Source organism: Puma concolor, chromosome B4 (assembly GCF_028749965.1).
Source record: "Puma concolor isolate L17-30 chromosome B4, mPumCon1.1.hap2, whole genome shotgun sequence".
Taxonomy (NCBI): Eukaryota; Metazoa; Chordata; class Mammalia; order Carnivora; family Felidae; genus Puma; species Puma concolor.
Window position 1 is genome coordinate 93,306,279 of NC_141673.1, and position 22,736 is coordinate 93,329,014.

At 36.7% G+C, this 22,736-nt stretch overlaps 1 protein-coding gene across 2 annotated transcripts in view; it reads left to right on the forward strand.

Moving 5' to 3' along the window:
* SLC15A5 (solute carrier family 15 member 5) overlaps positions 1–22,736 on the forward strand; it is an 86,883-nt gene that overhangs the window by 26,431 nt on the left and 37,716 nt on the right. For both annotated transcript variants that reach the window (XM_025930801.2, XM_086711840.1), the window contains exons 4-5: positions 5,037–5,257; positions 9,484–9,670. In XM_025930801.2, coding sequence (XP_025786586.1) covers positions 5,037–5,257; positions 9,484–9,670 — 408 coding nt within the window. The remainder of the gene's footprint in view (positions 1–5,036; positions 5,258–9,483; positions 9,671–22,736) is intronic.

The following is a 22,736-nucleotide window of genomic DNA, read 5'->3' on the forward strand; positions in this document are numbered from 1 at the left end:
GAACATCAGAGCCAAGGACTTAAAGGTACAAAGAATAGAAAAATTGCTTTCTAAAGTTTTTTTTTAAATAGTAATAGCTACAATCTTTAAGTTTTGCAGTAAAACATTTAAAATAGCTCATCTGTTTTATTTTAAATGTGCACGCCTGGTGTGTTTGCCATGCACATTTGAACCAGAGCTTGAAGTCTCCATTGTATTTTCATTCCAGTTTTTTTTTTCAACTTCCCATTTCTGCTCCTGGTGCAGAAAAGCAATTTGAAAATTATACTGACAATGGATTTTTTTAAAAAGCTCAGTCTACACGACACCCAAAATTATTTGTACAGACGGCTTGAATTTTGTATTAAGTCTAATGGATGAATCCAAGAAGATGGTGTGATATCTAGACGTAGATGTTTTCAACAGGATATCCCTAACATTCGGGGATAACTCCATGGTTTGATGGGACAACCGCTGCTCTCCTTGGGCAGACAGATTGCTGTACAATTCCTTCCCTTGCCTTCTCTAGCTACCTTGTGACTCCCTCCCAGTCCAGCTGATCAATTTAGGCTTGCTACATCCCTGCCTTCTTTCCCTCTGACTTAAAACCTGTATAGTACCTTATCTACTCCTTCTCGATTGCCTTGGCTAACTTTTCTCCCATGATAGTCTTCTAACTGATGTGGAGCCCTAGGATGCATTCCAGGGACCCCATGTCTTCCCACACTCTTTTCTTAAGTGACCGCTAATGCCACAGCTTGTAATGCCAACTATACACCAAAACACTCAAGTTCATATTGACCTCACCTTGAAACTCACATATCCAACTTCTATTTGACCTTTTTTTATGGTGGAAAACTTTTATTTTTCAATTTAATACATTCCTACACAGTTTCTCTCCCTTTTCCATTCATATATATGTATTGTGAAGTTCAGAAATAAGACTTCTAATCAAATTGTAGATTGACCATGCATTTATTGCTCTCTCTCAAAACTCATCAAAATAAAAATACAAAGGGGGCTCCTGGGTGGCTCAGTCGGTTAAGCATCCGAATGTTGATCTCAGCTCAGATTTTGATCTCAGGGTTGTGAGTTCAAGCCCTGTGTTGGGCTCCACTCTGGGCATGAAGCTTACTTACAAAAAATAAAAATACATAATAATAAAATCAAATACAGAAACAAAAAGATATGAGCTCTCAAAAATGAATAGAAAATAAATCATTAGAAGATAAGAGATTTTCGTACATTTCTTGAAGACCAGGCTCAACATTTTAACTTGGTTTTTTAATGGTCCTCTCAAACTTAACCTGACCAAAATTCAATTCCTGATTCATTCAACTGCAACCGAGCCCCTTTCTTGTGTTCTCTGTCTCAGTGTAAGTCACCCACACCCAGTTTTTTAGGAGAAAAATAAGTAGTCATCCTCAAATTTTCTCTTTTGTTCAAACTCCCCCCACATCAGAAAATACTGCCAGTTGTTCAAACATGCATCCTATTCTGTCTGCTTCTCTTCTTTGCTATCACTACATCCAAGTCACCACTACACCTCGCCCTCTCTCAGCTTCCCTTCTTGTTTTCCAAAATGTATTATCCAAGTACACATCCTATAATATCTCTCCTCTGCATAAAATTTTTTAATGGTTTCCCATAACACTGAGGCAGGGAAACTCCAAGCTCCATACTTTAGCCTGTAAAGTCTGATCTCTGACCAACTCTTGGGCCTCACTTCCTTCCAGTCTTCTTACTAACTGAGCTATTGCCTCATCGACCTGTACCATTCCTGAATCTCTCTCAGCTCATTTCTACCCTATGACATGCCTGGCATATGCTTCCTCCATGTCTTTTCCCTACTTCCAGTCATTCAATCCTCAGTTCAAATTTCCACTCTTTTGGTTGTCTTTGTATCTCATAATGAGTGTCTGTCTTATCAGTCCATTTTGGTTTCATCATTGAACTCACCTGATATTTTTCTGCTCGGTTAGTGTCTCCCCCACCAGAAAGATAACTGAGGGATTTGTGAGTCTTGTTCACCACTATATTCTCAAGAATGAAAGCCCTGGGCACATAGTAGGTACTTAATATGTTGAATGAATGAATTATTGCATTCACATTTGTTTGGAATCAATTATGTGCCCTTGCTGGCCTAGCTAAAATTTTAGACCTCATTCATTATCGATCATTTCTTGTTTTTTTTTTTTTTTTAATTTTTTAATGTTTTATTTATTTTTGAGACAGAGACAGAGCATGAGCGGGGGAGGGGCAGAGAGAGAGGGAGACACAGAATCCGAAGGGGGCTCCAGGCTCTGAGCTGTCAGCACAGAAGCCGACGCGGGGCTCGAACCCACAAACTGTGAGATCATGACCGGAGCCAAAGTTGGATGCTTAACCAAATGAGCCACCCGGGCGCCCCAGTCATTTCTTGTTCTTAACCATTTTGTTTTTGTTGTTTCATATCACCCTATCAGATATAATTTTACTTGTTTAAATAAATTCATTTTTCAAAGTGTGTATTCAGTTGAAGCCAGTGCAACTCAAAGCCTTGCCCGCGGAGAAGTGCTGATCAATGAACTGTTTGTTACTGGAGTGCAACAAAATAAATATAGACACTGAGAGAAAACATGTAGTAATATTTACAGAAAGTTAGATTTTATGTCTGTTGAATGTAATAATAAAAATATCAGGATTTATATTTTATATGTCTTTGTTTTATTCTTTAGGTATTCCATTTTATTATATTTTAAAAATGTATTGACCATAATAGTTGAGACTTTTTTTAAAAACCTTTTTTAACACAACTAGTTTAAGAAGCAATAATCTAAACTACTTCTCCTTAGAAATAATATGCGGGGCACCTGGGTGGCTCAATCGGTTGACCATTCGACCTCAGCTCAGGTCATGATCTTGTAGTTCATGAGTTCAAGCCCCACATCGGGAGGGCTGCTGTCAGCACAGAGCCTGCTTCAGATGCTTTGCTCCCCTCTCTTTCTGCCTTTCCCTCACTTGCACCCTCTAACTCTTAAAAATGAAAAAAAAAAAAATAGAAATGATAAAGATATTTAACTGTTTAATAATACTGCAGGTATCAACTTACCATGCATTAAGAGCAGATGCAAGCTTATCTTGCAACAGATAGTGACTTACTTAAACAAAAAAGGAATAATGAGTTCAAAACGTATTTAATATAATTTCCTGAATTTAAAAAATAGAAAATTAGGGAGAATATTTTTGGAAATACTCTTTCTTCTTGTGAATAGTTATCATTTCATCATAAAGCCTATTTGAAAGCATAGAACATGTTGGATTAATGCCAGTAATAACCCTACTATCTGCACAGCACTGTTTTGTAAAAGGTGAGCAGAGAACAGGTTGATGAGCAACAGAGGCGAGATCACAAGGGAATGTCAGGGAGTTAAGCCTCCTCACCCAGAACTGTTCAAATTCAGTCTCCAGGCTGTTCATCAAGACATTCTCAGCTCTCGTCTTACTAAAATCTTAACTCAACTAATTGAAATAGCTAGGAAAGTCTCATAATAGAGCAGTTCTTCCTGCAATAATAAAAAGATGTCCCTGTTCTTTCCTAAGAGACACAACCACTCACAGGTGCTTCTGTCCCCTTGGCCCTCTCAGTCCCTGGGCTTTCATCTGTGTCTGGCAATAGTGACTACAGATATGAGCTCATAGGAGATGCAATTATTCCGACATACTTCCACTTGACCTCAACACACTTCACAGAGGCCACCAAAGAGCCACTGCTGTAATCATTCTTGGTCACTACCAATTTGGGCTGGATTTGATTCAGTGACTTAGAGGTTAAAGGTTCCATATTCAATTACCAGGCCCCCAGCTTCCTCAATTAATCAAAGCCTGACATAATAGGTCTATTACAACTCTTAAAAGAGATCAAATCAATATAATCACTCTATAACCATAAAAAGAAATATTAATAAATATTCTTTATTTAAATATAAAAACCAATACTCTATGGCATTTAAATGAATTTGGTTAGAATGTATTTCATCTAGCATTTTATTGTGGGAAACTTGAACATAAACAAAATGACAATCAAACTATACTCTGAGTTTTTATAGCGGCCTTCTTGGGAGAAACTCAAACATTTTTACATTTATTATATCATTTATCCCTCAACCATGGTTTGGTGTCTATGTAATTTGTGGAAGGGTTTATTTGGTCAAGGGAGTACTATGAAAAATTGTAACAATTATGATGGTGCACTGAATTGCTAACTAAACGGAGGGGAGGGGGAGTAGTCTCTTATCTGTTTTGTATCAGGGGGTCCTAATGGAGTCAAAGAAAAGGTGGAATCTGAAAGATCATAAAAAAAAAAAAAAAAAGCAACAATGAGGTTGCAAATCACGAGCAGTAAGTGACTGCTAACATCTGAAGCAATAAAATGCTTCTGATGCCAAAGTGACAGCCATATAAACCCAGAGGAAACTACTGGAAAAGTCAAAAGCCAGCTAATCCAATCTGAACTTTTAGTGACACTATCAACATGTATAAAGTCATTTGAAGGGTTCAAAGTTTAACCTTACATCTGAAATTCAAGGATAAAGTCAAAGCAGAGAATACATTTTGCTTCATTTCCATGTCAAAATAAGAAACCACCCTCTACCTGACAAGTGAGGATTATTTATATAAGAGTTTATATTAAAAAAATAGTAATAGTTCTTTGTGTTAAGGCTGTAAAAGAAAGTTCTGGTTGTCTTATTCATTAATGAGTTAGACTTCTAAGAGATTGTGGAATTTCTTACTTTGGTGTTTTATTTTGTCACCTTTCTTCCCTTTTTAGTATGTTCCCATTGATCTTACCTTTTTCATTTTTTACATCAGCTGTCAAGCACCACCTTGGGCTGGTCACCAGGATGCCAGAACCCTTGTCAGAAGCTTGTTCCTTTGAATTCAGCCCCTTGAGTGCTAAAACCTTCTCGCTCACTTTCCTGCCCTTCATCCTTGCAATTGTCATCTTTCTGATTGACATCTTGGAAAATTGAAGAACAATTCCTTTACTAATACATAACATTTCAAATGCATTGCAGGCTACTCCCTCCTGACAACCTTTGGGGTGTTTGTTAATGCACTGAAAACATGCTGTCTGCAATATTGCCATCTTGCCAAAGATGTGACCAGCTGGTTAGACCATGCCAAGAAAAAAAATGGTGGTTGCTACAGTGAGCTTCACGTGGAAGATACAAAATTTTTCTTCACCTGTCTCCCTCTCCTCATTTTTCAGCTCCTTTACAGAATATGCATCATGCAGGTAAGGAGGGGTAATTAATATTACCCCCAAAACAATAAAATGATTGCATGTGAACCTTACCAGTAACTATTTTCATCCCAACAAGCTCTTCTCATATACTTTGTCAGGCAGTTATCCCATAAATGCTTCTTATCATTACAGGCTCTAATTTGAAGAGACAAGTGAGGTCAGGCAGAGGTATACCTGAGAAGAACATAGTATGTAAAACTAGAAATGTCTTCCAGAAATTGTGGACGATATTTCGGAGTGCATAGTCACAAGGCATAAGAGAAATGCATGAAAAAATGAAATCTATGGGCAATTCCCCCACCTTTTTTTAACCAAAGGTTTTGCCTTCCTCCTTCATTAAACCTTTAAAAGCCAGTACTCACATGTAGCTAACTTGACTGATTGAAGTACCACCTCCACTGTACTCTTAAGTACATGTGCTAATGAACAAGTGATTCTTTCCCCACCCACCCTTAGTTCCTTGGTGATTCAGTCCCTATGCGGTGGAGAAATGAAAGGGAAAAACAGCAAGGCCAAAGTACCTTTTATAAATATATGTGATAAAAAATAATTCCAATATGATAATGGTCAAAGACTAACTTTCTTAGGAAGAAATATAAATGATTATAAAGTCTTTGAAGAAATTCAGGACTACATTTGCTGTCAGCCCACAACTTGAAATTTAAATGGCTAATGATCTGAGTTATATTCATAAATCCTAGAGCAATAGAGCTGAAAAGAAACTTAGAGACTAATTTACTCAACTACTTCGTTTGTTGAAGAAGAAACTGACGCACAGTAAAATTAAGCGATTTTTGGAAGGGATGGCTAAGTCACACAATTATGAAAGGAAAAACAAATCTACCCGCTGGCTCTTAGTATAATGCTTGCTCTAATAGACTAGGGGTCAGCAGACTACTGCCTGCAGGCCAAATCCAGCCCACCGTTTTTTTTTTTTAAGATAAAATTTTTTTATATGCAAGATAAAATGCTTTTTATATTTTCATATGCTTGAAAAAAATAAAAAGAAAAAACTATTTTATGACTCATGAAAATTCTATCAAATTCAAGATTCAGGGTCAATAAATAAAGTTTTATTTGAACACAGCCATTCTATGTCTCCTTATGTATGAAGCAGCAGGGTCCAGTGGTTGCAATAGAATCAGTATGTGGAAATTTTTTCTGTCTGGCCCTTTGCAAAAAGTTTCCGAAGAACCCTTGCTGTAAACAATACATGAAAGCTAGTTGATTTAGTAGATTCAGCCTCCCTCCTGACTCCACAGTAGGAACTAGCACAAAAAGACAAAAATATTACCAATATAAATGATCGTTAATATTATATACATCTTAAAATGATAAAATTAATAATAAGTACAAAATTACTAAGTGGTCCATAGCTAGCCTCAAACCTTTATGCAATCAGCACAAATGTATCTTCATAACGCAGCGACACTTGATTTTTTTTATTAAATTCAAGCCTTTTTTGCAAACTGACATAATTTTTTAATCTGACAAAAATTACCATATATTTCAATAAACCAACTTTTAACTATCTCACTAAATCTAGAGGCCCAGTTATTGATCACCTGTATGTGTCACAGCTCCTAAAAGATGACATCATAGTATCTCATTTAATTCCCACAGCAAGTTTACGATGGCTGATATTATGATGTTAAATCTGAGGCTCAGAGACATTAAGTAACTTGCACCTTGCTTACAGTCACCCTACTAAAAATGGCATTTCAACTCAGGGCTGGGATCAACAACCACGCTTTGCTGTTCCCCACAATGCCTCCCTTGCAGCCGGGTTAAAAATCCCTGACACAGACGTACAGGTGCCAAAATTATACACAGTAATATTATGCCAGAAAGTTTTTTCAAAAAAGTTTAGAATGTATTTCTCAAGGGAGGCAGAGGAAACTTCCAATGGGACAGGCTGAAATTAGATTTTTACCTTCAGATGAAATAATCACCAGCATAAAGGCGATCAAAGCACCAAGAATAAAACATCCTCAAATTCCATATTTTAAATTTAGTAGCCATTATTGACCTTCAGTTCCAAGACATACATTTAAAATATGTTGATATTAAGGCTCATGATGTTGCCATTTGACATTACTGGCCACTCAAAGGTGAAAATGAATCTCTATTGACAGCAATTATTTCTGAATACTCAGAGGCTTGTATGAAATAAAAGTATTTAAAATTTTAAAAGGGGATGATTTCAGAACTTGAGGCAGAAGCAGAAATGATTTCAAGCTTTCAAGACACTGGAGCCTTTTCTTAAATTAGGCAATATATTAATATTGCTTCACTAAAGATTAATAGTACATTCACCACATTATTAAGTTAACAGGTTTCTGTGTCTGTGATTCATGCCGATAATAACTTTATTCCTATTAACAATAATTCTCATTTGAAATCAGTAACAGAAACTTCCAAGTTATGCTGGGAGCCTTTCAGTCTTAGAGCCGATCTGCTGCCAGCATTTTTTTTTAAAAACATCTTTCATTTTCCTCTGATTGGGGGATACGTGCTTAATAATTTTATTAAACTAGGGCAGAGCTAGCTAATTTTTCCCTTCAGTCTTGCCATCTGAATTCAACCAAAGCAATCTTTGTTTATAATCCTAAAGGTCAAATTAAAGATTGGAAGATAAATTATCACCAGGACAAATTTTATAGAGATAGAAAGAATGTCCCTGAAAATACGGTCCATTCCTGGGTTTAGGCAGTTAACGTTGCAATAGGCTCATTTTACAAGCGGTGGGCTCGTTAACAGCTGCACTTATGACTCTGACTCTTCTGCCCTCTGAAATAGTGCAATTGATAACAGAGAAGGAGTCAGTGAAAGTTTCAAACAGGAAGTTATCATTCGGGTATTTGAGTAGTGCTGTTCTCCCAATACAGCGATAAGGCAGAACTATTACTGCAGTGAATACACGGCCAGAAAAATGGTTTGGAGAATCCATTTCTTAAGGACAAGATTTGGGGTGACTTCCTCTCCAAGCCACTTAGCAGCTTTGTGTTCCAGTGGGAATTAAAGAAATACTATGCACTATGAATGATAATAGTGAGTGATTGCAACAAAGTTCACAAACTAGAAAAGTGAAGAGACGCCCTCTTTCCTGTGACACTGTGCTTATTAACAAGAGGTTTGGAACATGTGAACAGGCTCCAAGTTAGGGTTAGGCTTTCAGTGAAAATTATTAGGGTTATTTAAATTTTTTTTTTAGTGTTTATTTATTTTTCAGAGAGAGACAGAGACAGAGCATGAGCAGGGGAGGGGCAGAGAGAGAGGGAGACGCAGAGTCCTAAGCAGGCTCCAGGCTCCGAGCTGCCAGCACAGAGTCCGACGCGGGGCTCGAACTCATGAACCGTGAGATCATGATCCCAGCTGAAATCGGACACTTAACCAACTGAGCCACCCAGGTGTCCCAGGTTATTTTAAAACTGAAGAAATTCGGACACTACACTGAGTGTTTGGGATGGGGTAGAAGTTTTCTTTGTTTTTGCTTTTTGGTTTTGGGGGGTTTTTGTTTGTGTTTTCATTTCTTATCTGCTAGTTTATTATGCAGATCTTTTTCATGCAGCTCCCTTTGTGGTCCTCCAGTGTCACATACTTAGTTTAAAACGAGAGTGTAAACACAAGTATATATTTTTTCTCTTTTTTTGTGTTCTCTTCTCATTGTAGAAGTGAAACCAATCCAAGGAACCCACAAAGACAACCTGCTACGAGTGCTGTGTTTCTACCCTGGGCCCCTCTTCTTAGTAAAAATCATTCCTATCTATTTTGTCACCAAACTACATGCTATTTGAAGGATTTTTTTTCTAGCCCCCAATTTTTTTCATCAGGTTAAAAAGAAACATCCTTAATACTTTCTACTGGTTTTTAGTTTGTTGTTTGGGAAAAAAAGTCTATTTGTTTATATGCAAAATTATATATTTTTATACATCATTTGATTTCTTATGTGTCATCCTAAGCACTTTCCATAGGAGAAGTAAGAAGTTAGACTGAAGGACAAAAGCTTCCTCCATAAAGAATCAGTAGTATTGCCAAAGACTAAATAGAACTCATACTGCCTTTTCTCAGCTCATAGTTGGGACGTTGAAGATCTGGGCAACATCCAGCTCATCTGCCCCAGAGTATGTGCAAGGGGCAAGGACATCATCTGCAGGATGCTGTCTGCAAAGTTAAATCACTATCTTGATGCCAGTTCCTTTCCCCCTCAAATACAGATTCCTTCAGGATATTATGTGCAGACCATGAATTCTAACCTGAATTTGGATGGATTTCTCCTGCCAATTGCAGCAATGAATGTCGTCAGCATTCTCCCACTACTAATTCTGGCTCCTTTTGTGGAGTATTTCAGTACCTACCTCTTTCCGTCTAAGAGAGATGGATCATTTCTGTTGGCATGCATTAGTAAGTACAACTGACCATCTCAGGTGAATTGTTTGCAACTTTGTAAAATAAACAACACTCTGCTAAGGTCTAAGCTAGCTATATGTTGTGGAGTAGAGACTGATTTTGACAAATTGGGAGGAAAGTGAATGCAAGAGTCATAACATGCAGCTTCTCAAGTCTCTCTGCGGACATCAGTGCCCCATTTTCTTCCCATCCTTTTATACCTCCTCAGAGGACACAGCTGATATAAAGGCATGATGAAACTTCCAAGACCACCGAATGGCCAATCTTTCCTCAATTGAGGCAGTCTTTATTTCTAAATCAGTGCTGACTATGTTTTTAAAACTTAACACAGGAAGGGGTGCCTGGGTGGCTCAGTCAGTTAAGTGTGCAACTCTTGACTTTGGGTCAGGTCATGATCTCACAGTTTGTGAGTTCAAGCCCTGCACTGGGCTCTCTGCTGTCAGCACAGAGCCTGCTTTGGGTCTTCTGTCTCCCTCTCTCATTCCCCTCCCCCCCTCATGCTCGTTCATGCTGTCTCTCTCTCAATCTCTCTCTCAAAACTAAATAGTTAAAATTATTTAATTAATTAACAAACAAGCTTTAAAAAATTAACACAGGCTGGGGCGCCTGGGTGGCGCAGTTGGTTAAGCGTCCGACTTCAGCCAGGTCACGATCTCGCGGTCTGTGAGTTCGAGCCCCGCGTCGGGCTCTGGGCTGATGGCTCAGAGCCTGGAGCCTGTTTCCGATTCTGTGTCTCCCTCTCTCTCTGCCCCTCCCCCGTTCATGCTCTGTCTCTCTCTGTCCCAAAAATAAATAAACAATGAAAAAAAAAATTTAAAAAAAAAAAATTAACACAGGTAATGAAACCCAAAAATAATGTCTGGCTGAACTTGGGAGGCATTAGCCTGTGAACCAGTAGCAAAATTTCCTAAAGATTAGTACTGTGACTCACAGCTTCTCATAACACTTATTCAAATAGTAAGGCATATAGCAATAATTTTCAAACACTTTTTCCAGTTTTATTGATCTTCCAGCTCACTTGACATATAAGATTGTGTAAATTTGAGGTGCGCAATGTAATGATTTGATACATTGATATATTGCAAAGCGTTTACTGCAATAAGGTTAGTTAACTCATCCTTTACCTCACATTACTGCGGCTTTCTTGTTGTTATGGTGAGAACACTAAAGTTCTACTCTCATTTTTTAAAGTGAAAAAAAATTAGGTTATCTTACCCAGAACACAATCAGTAGAACCATAAAACAAAATTTCTCCGACTGCAGCGGGAGAGAAGGAGATGAAGACCGTTCAGATCACATTCTCCTCTGCCTTGCTCGTGTCCCTCAAGCACTGCCATGAAACAGGAAGAGGCATTGGTACAGCAAAACCAGGCTGAACCCCAGAACAGGAGATCTGGGTCTCAGCCTGTGCTCTGTGGCTAAGCTAGACGTGGGCGACCTTGAAAATCCACTTAACCTTTCTTGTCCTCTAGTTTACTTCTTTCGTTCACTGAGGGGCATATCCTCCATAAATTTGGGGTCCCTTTGTTCTGGAAGACTTTCAGAATCACTCTGAATGACATCAGTGCCTGAAGCATATCCTGACACATAGTGAAAGTTCTATAAATGTTAACTAGTATTGAATTATCATGTGTAGGGGACAGGCCTAATTGGTGGGCATAAACAGAAAGCAAAGGCACTTTAAACTCTTAAGAAATATCATATGATGGTAACCTAATGTTTTAGTGTCTACTTAAGAAATAACTCCATTGAGCTATTCAGGGTCAGGCATCTAGAAGATTCTCTTCTCTTGGTTAACCTATTTTTATTAATAATTCTTCCTCTTTAGAGATCGGTGGAGACCATGCAGCCTTTTAGTAATCCGTTACTATATTTTTCGGCTGTTTCTCTGTTTGTAGAAGTTACTTTTAGGGAGCACGTTTCCTGTTATTTACCAAAGCCATCGACAAGATCACTTCAGATCACATGTCAAGGTAGATTTGTAATTTACCTTGGTTTATTTTGTTATCTCCAGTTATAGAGGCCTTTAGCAAATAACCTTTTTTTGATTTAGTTCTTAAGAGGCTAACCCCAACATTATTTATTGTAATAGGTTTAGGCAAACTATACATCTTAATAGGTTTTGACAATCCTTAAATCTGAAAAAGTGCTTTTTGGTTTGCCAATGTAGAAATTCCAAAACCAATATTTAGTGAATGCCCAACACTATTTCAAGATAAAACAAGAAACAAGAGATTGTACATACCTTCAGCAAGTACACTATTAAAACAGAATGAATACAGGACAAAATGGGGATAAATTTATATTGCAAAATGCCAAAAACTTTGGCAGTCTTGTCTAGTATAACGTAAAACCAGTCTGGGCTCCCAAATTATGCTTAATTACTAATTAAAAAAAAAATTCGGCCATTTTAGGAAAATATGCTATGCAACATGGCTGAAAGAACTACATTAGAAGTCCTTCCTGAAAATAAGATATCTTAAATTCATTTTAAATATGAGCAAATTTCTCTTGGACAATTCTCCACTCTTGCATATTTAATCATGTCTATTCTTTAAAAGGGGTATGTTTTTTATGGATGGAGGACAGTTAGGCAGAGTTATCTAACATAGCTCATGTATATGAACTAAATATTCCCCTTCAAGATTGGTAGCAGACTTGTTGGATGGGAAAAAAGGAAAAACTAGACTCATTAAAAAAAAAAAAAAAAACAACTAAGATATGTTCCTTTGAGTACAGCATACTGAATTCAGTTGTTTCTAAGCCAGGCTCCATTCATTTGTTCATTTACATACTTGTTCATTTATTTGCATAATATTTTGCTATGGGAGTATAAAAAAAGTGTGATGATATGCATTTTTAAAACTAGATGTTTGCTGAAGTTCTCCATATTTCTGCTTATGATTATGGAAGATTAACAAGTTTTATCAGGACATACAAGCACAAGTCTTGGGTACATTTTTTTGTGGTAATGTACATCATTGAGTTAGTCTAATATTAAAATTTCCTTTCACTTTAAACCCAAGTTCCTTGAAAATGTGAGTGAAATATATAAGTACATCCATTGTGAACAAATATGTATGAATTCCTAATTTGAACCTAGGCAGTTCCTATACATATCCCATTTAGCCTCATGTTAAACCGCCATTTAATAAATCAAGAGTCTCAAAGAGAGTAAGTTCCATTTGAATTCAAGTCTTCTAATTCTAAGGCCATTCCATTATTATTATTATTATTATTATTATTATTATTCTACTTACAAGCTATAAATGACTGCTAGATTATAGTAGTTACATTACCATTGTTAATTTGGAATCCTTACTGCTATTTCTAATTAAGGCTGTGATATGAATGAAAAAAATCCTTTCATCACTACAACGGGCAGTTACTGCTTAGACACCCCACTCTCTTCCACATCCAGTCATTCCCCTTAAAGGGACTGTCCTACTGAAGGAGGCAGATGGTACAGACAGTGCAGATGCCTCATGTTTGACGTGGATCATCACAGCCCAGGACAAGGGTGAGGGATGGGGAAATCTCAGTTGGTCAAGCTAGAAATTTAATAAAGGAAAAAAATAAATAAAATAAATTACTTTCTCTATCTAGCTCATAAACAATGCAACGAAAGAAGGGTTTCTGATTCAAGATACGACAGTCTTGAGTTTATCACCTACAGCCATCAAAAAGTATATCACAGTACTAACAATAAAAAAAATTGCCAACCCTTCCGGAACTGTGAAAGGCAAAGGCTTGATATGCTCTGAGTTTTATCTTCCTAATATCTTCCCCTGTATCTTCCTAACACGACATGTGAGCAGATGTATCTGTTTAAAAGTCAACCTTAATTTACCTAAAATCTAAAATCAGGGATATTGTGATTTATCCTCGTCATAATTGGACGTACTTCATTTTAGCCTTTTTCAGTTCAAAAATGTTTACACTGTGAGTATTTCCTTTCCTTAGCATTAATTAAAATCCTGCAGTATGTGGTATTTAGTAGTTAGTGCTGACATACACAAGTATTAATCTGACTAAAATTAGCCTAATTAAGATTGTTATTAAGTCTTACATAAAGCAGAAGTGTGCAACACAGTAGGTAGCAATTATCTTGGCTTTTAAATAACATTTAATTTGAAATGTGGATGAAGTATATTCAAATATCTCCCAGAACTTGCTCCTTAAAATAAAAACTTGAAAATTCAAATTAACTCCAAGTCCTTTATGATGTAGGGACAGCCAAGGTTTTGGTCACTTTTTACATAACCAGTGACTCTACTTGTTCTAATAATTAGCAGTGATAAAAGACTCCTTTTCTGACTGGAGCCAAAGCGCTTGATAAATTAAAAATTGAGTCAGGGGTCCAATCACCTTCATTGAAAGTAGGATTATTTTAGCAAAACCACATTTTTGTTGTTGTAGTTTTAGAACTGATGCATGTTTTTCAAAACAATCACAGTACATACTCATTGAAAATACCTGATGAGAGGAACTGTAAATACTAAAAGAAGTAATGTATCAATATCTAGCCTGAATAATTTATTCATTCGATTGTTCATTTGTTTCATAAATGGGTGGCTCAGTCAGTTGAGCATCTGACTTTGGCCAGGTCTTGATCTCACGGTTCATGAGTTCGAGCTCCACATCAGGCTCTCTGCTGACAGCTCAGAGCCTGGAGCCTGCTTCAGATTCTGTGTCTCCCTCTCTCTCTGCCCCTCCCCCACTCATGATCTGTCTCTCTCTCTCTCTCAAAAAATGAATAAACATTAAAAAAAATTTTTTTTTAAATAACCCAGGGTCGTGGGATCAAGCTCCACATTAGGTGTGGAGCCTGCTTAAGATTCTCTGCCCCTCTTCCCCACTCATGCTCTCTTTCTCTCTCTCTAAAAAAAAAAATAACACACATTAATGTTCTCACGTTCTTACCTTTAGAGTGGACATCAACAATGGATTATATTTGAGGTAACATAGACCATCTAATACACCATCTGAAGTGATAATTGATATCTTAATAGATACATGTGTATATCTGATCTCTATATAATGAGTTACCTGCTCCATACTTAGAAATTAAAACACAAACTGAAGCTGAATCTCCTGAATTGAGTTCCAGTGGTCTACAGAGCAATAAAAGACACAATATGAGTAGCTCAATTCAAATATAGGAACATACCAGTAATAGGAACAATAAATGTAAAAAACATGCCATTCTTACAGTGGGTAAGTAATATCTTCTGCAAAGGCAAAAGATACATATGACAATAAAATTATAGTTGTCTCTGTGAGAGTGGTTTATGGACACCAGTATGTCCTCACATGAGCAAATTTCTTATTCTGGAAATTTGCCAAAATCATGGATCAAGGCTCAATAGAATTTCATACACACAGTTGTGTTACATATCAGAGACTCATATATCAGACTACCCATAAAAAAACACCCATAGTTTCCTCAGTCAGTAAATTTAACCAATAACTGAAGAAACTTAACATATCTGTTTTTTAGTATTAGATTTTGCTTCAGTGTGAAATGGCAATGTTTGAATAAATTCTGACTTTCCTTTATTTCATTGTTGTCTAATTTGGAAAATTATTACATGGCAGGATAATAGAATAAACTATAAGAGCTTCAAGACTCTTATGGACTTGTCTACAACCACACAGCCAATATTAAAACATACATTATTTATCTGAATATAATATCTCCTTTGGAACCATGTGCTTTATCTTGTAAATACAGATCTGCTAGAAGTTTTAAATGTGTACATTCTGATAAACTGCACTGTGCTTCAGACGAGTTATGATCTCATACAAGTTAAGAATAAAATGGAATGGATTAAATTTAGGTTAGAATCAAACTTTGTTTTGAATTTTAAGAAAGTCATTTTTCACTAGCATCAGAGAGCAGTGGCAAATAAAAAGCAAATGTAGTTATCTAGATCCTTCAGGTAAAAATATGCTTTGCCCTAAAATATCTGGGTAAATGAGTTAAATATTTGTGTTTTGCTCAAAATTGTCTGGAGAACCGTCTTTCATTGGATTTTGCTACATTAGGTCTCATAGTGCTTTATGCTAGAGTCATACTTCTCAAAATTTAATGTGTACTGGCATCTCTGAGGTTCTTATTTAAACACAGATCTGATTCAGTCCTTCTAGGATGGAGCTGGAGATTCTGTGTGTCTAGCAAGTTCCCAAGTAATACCAAGTGCTGCTGGCCAGAGACTACTCTTTGAGTATCAAGGACAGAGAAAGAGACCAAAAGACCACTCTGTCGTGCTTCATGCCTGTGTACAGGGAGCAGGAGCCCAGGGAAAACTGCCCCAATTTCTCGTCAGGCCAGAGTAGACAATAAAAGCTGATGACTAATCCAGGGCCAAATCTGGCCCACCATTTGTTTTTACACTGCCTGCAAACTAAGAATTATTTTCACAGATGAACATTTGCTATTCATCTCATGATAAGAAACAATAACATTTAAAAATTTTTTAATGTTTATTTATTTATTCTGTGTGAGAGAGAGACAGAGAGCAGGGGAGGGGCAGAGAGAGAGAGAGAGAGAGAGGACCCCAAGCAGGCTTCACGCTGTCAACACAGAGCCCAAAGCAGGGCTCAAACTCACAAACCATGAAATCGTGACCTGAGCTGAAATCAAGAGTCAGACGCTTAACTGACTAAGCCACCAGGTGCCCTAAGAAACGATAACTAAACACCAATTAAGTGAAATTCCATCACCTCCCCAAAAGAATTATTATTTTGAATTTCATCAATAGAAAATTTGTAGAAACATATTCTATCTCTTGTTGCAGACGTATCTCCAAAATTTTGCCCTTTGCCTTACAAAATCTAAAATGTTTATTACTGAGCCTTTACAGAAAAAAATTGCTAATATCTTGTCTAAGCTATTGCCTCTAATGTTATAAACTTTTCTGAATAAAATATAACCTTTTTTACATAGTACAAGGAGATAAGCAAAAAAAGAGTAGTGAGGGGGCGGACATGATGTTTTTTTCTCTGGATGATCCTAAATTAGTGAGGATGAAGGGTATCATAGAAGATTCTCATAGAATTCAAATTCTAAAACAAGAAAGTTTGAAAACTTATTCTTACCTACCTCAACACTTTCTTTACAGTTGACATGATTATTATGGACAATATAATTCGTGCAATTTGAACAACTGAATTTTTTTTTTTTTTTAAATTTTTTTTTTTCAACGTTTATTTATTTTTGGGACAGAGAGAGACAGAGCATGAACGGGGGAGGGGCAGAGAGAGAGGGAGACACAGAATCGGAAACAGGCTCCAGACTCTGAGCCATCAGCCCAGAGCCCGACGCGGGGCTCGAACTCACGGACCGCGAGATCGTGACCTGGCTGAAGTCGGACGCTTAACCGACTGCGCCACCCAGGCGCCCCGAACAACTGAATTTTTATGTAATGCCTGAACATACCTGCATTAGTTTGCTATAGCTGCCATAACAAAATACCACAGGTGGCTTATTAAGGTGGCTTAAATAACAGAAATTTTTTTCTCACAGTTCTGGATGGTAAAAGTCCAAGATCAAGGTGTAGGAAGATTTGGTTTTTCCTGAGGCCTCTATTCTTGACTTGCAGATGGCCCTGTTCTCGATATGTCTTCATATGGCCTTTCCTTTACTCATGCACAGACATCATGTCTTTTCCTCTTCTTCTAAGGACACTAGTTTTATTGGATTAGGGCCCCACCCTTCTGACTTCTTTTAACCTTAATTAGCTCTCTAAAAACCTGTATTCAAATAGTCACATTGGAGGTTAGGACATCAATAAATGAATTTTGAAGGAACATAATTCAGTCCACGGCAATACCATATATATGTCTAAAGTCATCTCTGAAATTGTGTCACATAAGCATTTCTTCCTATCTCAATGATACATAAAAAAGTGTTTCTTCTTATAGTTGAATTTATCTTTGATTCAGGGAAACGTGTAGGTTAGTAAACAAATAATACTGAAAGCCTTATAATAGTAAGTACCGGTCTCTAGCTCTGGCTTTCTCCACCATCCAGTCAAGGTTCCCAGAGGCAGATCTTTAGGTGTTGTTTGTATAAGTTAATATTGCTAAATAATATGATTATAGAATATTTTTATTTAAATCAGCAATCAGTTTTACACACACACACACACACACTCATGGCAAAATCAAAGAATTAAATTGTCTTATATAAACATTTATTTTCTATATTTAAAAAGTATATGAGGGGCACCTGGGTGGCTCAGTTGGTTAAGCGTCCAACTTCAGCTCAGGTCATGATCTCACAGTTTGTGAGTCAAGCCCTGCATGGGGCTCTGTGCTGACAGTTCAGTCAAGCACCTGCTTCAGATCCTGTGTCTCCCTCTCTCTCTGCCCTTTCCCTGCTCATGCTCTCTCTCCCTCTCTCTCTCTCTCTCTTAAAAATAAAATAAAACACATCAAAAAAAATTTTTTTAATTATTTGTGTTTTTAAACAGCCTGGACAGGCTCTGGGCTCCTGGCTGTCAGCACAGAACCCAACATGGGGTTCAAACTCACAAACCACGAGATCATGACCTGAGCTGAAGTCAGACACATAACCGAGTAAGCCACCCAGGTGCCCCCCAAATTGTTTTGTTAATTCTCAAACTGCTCTACCAATTTCATCATTCCATCACCAGCTTTGTCCCAGTGCTAAAACATATAAGATAATATACTAAAGGCTCTTTTTCCTCTGGTGATCTTCTCACAGACTTCTATGTCCTCATTCTGTCTTGACTGTGGCCCTTAGGAACAGCAGCATGGTGCTCTTTCTTGTTAGATTTCTAATTACCTCTTCCTCTTTCTTGACTTACTTCCTTTTTCATTACCATTTATCTTTTAGCAACTTCCTATGAAAGGTATATGGGAAGCAAGTTTTCCAAGAATTTATATGGCTTGAAAAGCCTTCTTTTTACCCTTACCCTTGATTAATTCACTGTACATAGAATTGTAGGTTGAGAAGAATTTTTCTTCAAAATTTTATTTATTTATTTTTAATTTTTTTAAGTTTACTTATTTATTTTGAGACAGAGAGAGAAAGAAAGGCAGGGAGAGGAGAGAGAGAGCAACAGAGAGAGAATCCAAGCAGGCTCCACACTCTCAGCACAGAGCCAGATGTGGGGTTGGAACCTGCAAACTATGAGACCATGACCTGAGCTGAAATCAAGGTCTGCTCAACCGACTGCTCAATCGACTGCTCAACCGACTGAGCCACCCAGGCACCCTTCTTCAGAATTTTAAAGCTATTGCTCTATTGTGATCCACACACCTGAAGGACTGTTGAAAGGCCTTGTGCCCTTCCGATGCTCTTTCCTGTGTTTATGACCTCTTTTCCTAAGTGGAGTGTTCTATAAGTGATATTCTAAGTTGCCATGTTATTGTGCCCTGGTAAAGGTCTTTTCAACCATCACACTATTCACCAGGTATTCTCATTGTTCTCTCAATCAGAGAAATTTTCTTTTATTTTTAAAATAGAATTTCCTCTCCTTCATTTTCTCTGTATTTTTGTTTTCAACTCCTATTAATTACAATATTGTTGGATCCTCCTAAAATAATCCAATAAGTCTCTTTTTATTTTTTTATTTTTTTTTCAACATTTATTTATTTTTGGGACAGAGAGAGACAGAGCATGAACGGGGGAGGGGCAGAGAGAGAGGGAGACACAGAATCGGAAACAGGCTCCAGGCTCTGAGCCATCAGCCCAGAGCCCGACGCGGGGCTCCAACTCACGGACCGCGAGATCGTGACCTGGCTGAAGTCGGACGCTTAACCGACTGCGCCACCCAGGCGCCCCAATAAGTCTCTTTTTAAAAAAAACTTTATTGAGGTACGATTGACCCACAGAAGCTGTACATATATAATGGTTACAGTTTGATGAGTTTGGAGATAAGTATACGTCTATGAATCCATCACATAATCTATGCCATACACATGTAGATCATCTCTAAAAGTTTCCTTCTGCCTTCTTTATTTATTAATTTGTAATAATAATATAAAGCATATATTAGACTTCTAAAATATATTATTATGTATAATATTTATTATAGGTGATAAAATATAATTATATTTATAAAATAAAATATATAGATACTAATTATAATTTTGTGTGTGTGATAAGAACACAAGCTCTGTCTTCTTAGTAAATTTTAAGTATGCAACAGAGTATTATAAATTATAGGCACTATGTTGTATGATAGATCTCCAGGACTTCCTCATCTAGAATAACTGAAACTTTGTACCCTTTGACAAATACTTTCCCATATCTTCCTCATTCCAGACCATGGCAACTTCATTCTACTCTCTGCCTCTTTAAGCTCATAGCATGATTATTTTACATTGCACATATATGTGATATTATGTAGTATTTGTCATTCTGTGTCTGGTTTATTTCACATAGTGTAATGATCTCCAGGTTCATTCACATTACACAAATGGTGGGATTTCTCTCTTTTTTAAGATTGAATAATATTCTGTTGCATGTCTATGACACATTTTCTTTATCCATTTGCCCATTCATGGACATTTAGTTTGCATCCGTGTCTTGACTATTGTGAATAATGCTGCAGTGAACATGAAAATGGAGATATCTCAAGATTCTGATTTCAATTCCTTTGGATATATACCCAGAGTTGGGATTGCTAGATCATACGGTAGTTCCTTTTTTAATTTTTGTGAATCTCCATATTGTTTTCCATAGTGGCTATACCAGTTTATTCTCCACACCCTTACCAACACTTGTTATCTTCTGTTTTTCATAATAGCTGTCTTGACTGGTGTAAGCTGATATCTCATTGTAGTTTTGATTTGCATTTGTCTGATGATTAGTGATGTTGAGTACCTTTTCATATACCTGTTGACTTTTTCTGTCTTTGGATAAGTGTCTGATCAGTTCCTTTGCCCATTTTTAAATCAGATTATTTGAGTTTTTTTTACATTGAGTTGTAGAAGTTCTCTACATATTTTGGGTTTTAACTCTTTATCAGATACGCGGTTTGCAAATACTTTCACTCTTTTCATAGATTTCCTTTTCATTTTGTTTCCTTTGTTATGAAAAAGTTTTTTACTTTGATGTAGTCCCATTTGTCAATTTTGCTTTTTTTTTTTTTTTTTTTTTTTGTGCCTTGTGCTTTTGGTATCATGTCAAAGAAATCACCAAGACCATTGCTTTTCCTCTATATTTTCTTCTAGGAGTTTTACAGTTGCAGGTCTTATGTTTAAGTCTAATCCATTTTCATTTAATTTTTTGTGTGATATAAGATAAAGGTCAAATTTCATTTTTTCTGCAGGTGGATATTCTGTTTTCCCAATACCACATGAGACTATCTTATCCCCATTGTATATTTCTGGCACCTTTGTCAAAGATCAGATAACCACATACGCATGGGTTTATTTCTGGGTTCTCTATTCTGTTCCATTGGTCTATATGTCTGTTTTTATACCAATACCATATTGCTTTGGTTTTTGTACATTTGTAATATATTTCAAAATCAGGAAGTGTGAGGGCACCAGGGTAGTTCTTGCTTAAAATTACTTTGGCTATTTGGGGTCTTTTGTGGTTACATATGAATTTTAGAATTGTTGACTTTGGTGTCTATAAAAAAATGTCATTGGGATTTTAATGAAGATTGAATTGAATTTATAGATCACTTTAGGTAATATGGATATTTTAACAATATTAATTCTTCCAATCCATGAACATATGATGTCTTTCTATTTATTTATACCAACTCCAATTTTTTTGATCCATGTTTTAGAGCTTTCAGTGTATAAGTCTTTTGTCACTTTGGTTAAATTTATTCCAAAGTATTTTATTCTTTTTGTTGTTATTGTAAATGGGATCATTCTCTTAATTTCTTTTCTTTCTTTCTTTTTTTTAATTTTAGAGAAGAGAATGTGTGAGTGGAGGAGAAGGGCAGAGGGAGAGGGGGAGGGAGAGAGAGAGAGAGAGAGAGAGAGAGAGAGAGAGTGAGTCCCAAGTAGGTTCCATGCTCAACACAGAGCCTGACATGAGGCTCAATTCCACGACCCTGGGTTCATGATCTGAACCCAAATCAAGAGTTAGATGTTCAACCTACTGAGCCACCCAGCACCCCACTTAATTTCTTTTTCAAATAGTTCATTGTTAGTTTGTAGAAACACAAGTGATTTTTTATGTTGATTTTGTATCATGAAACTTTACTGAACATGTTGATTAATTCTAATAATTTGTGTGTATGTATTCTTTAGTATTTTCTACATATGAAATCAAACAAATTATTTACTTTTTTCCTGCTTTGAATGACTCTTATTTCTTCTTTTTGCCTAATTGTTTTGGCTAGGATTTTCAGTAATATACTGAATATCAATGGTGAGACTGGGCAAGTAAACAGTAGGAAAAAATGTTTCAGATAGAGTGAAGAGCAAAGCAAAATCTCTAAGATGGGAAAGAGTTTAAGGTAGTCAAGAACAAAAAAATTGGCTGAAAAATGGTCTGAGAGGAGAAAGTAGCAAGCAATGAGAGTGAAGCGATAAGTACAAGAAAGATCATAAAGACCATGTGAAAGATTTGGGATTTCATCTTAACTGTATGGAAACCTAGAGAAGGAATTGAAGCAGAAGAGTAACATTGAATTTGCATTTATATAAGATCACCCTGAATGTTAGGTGCTTAATAGATTACAGGTGGGCAAGAGTGAAAATAGGAAGACCATTAATCATGCTATTGCACATAGTCTGGTTTCAAAATAATAATGACTTGGACTACAATGATGACAGTAGCTATGAAGAGAAGCAGGTTCATTCACAGTATATTTTCAAATAGAATCTGGGTAACTTAATAATATATTTGGGAAAGGCAGAGGATCCCAAATTTCTGCCTTGAGTGCATGAAGGTACTGGAAGAGATGGGGAAGAATGAAGAAGTAGGGAAAGATCAAAAGTTCTGTTTTGTGTAACCTCTTCTTTGAAAACTTCCTTTAGAGATTACCCATCTTTCTGACCTTTCTTTCAGTGGTTTTAGCTCTTTTTCTTGCCCCCAAATGCAAATATGTCTGAAGGCATT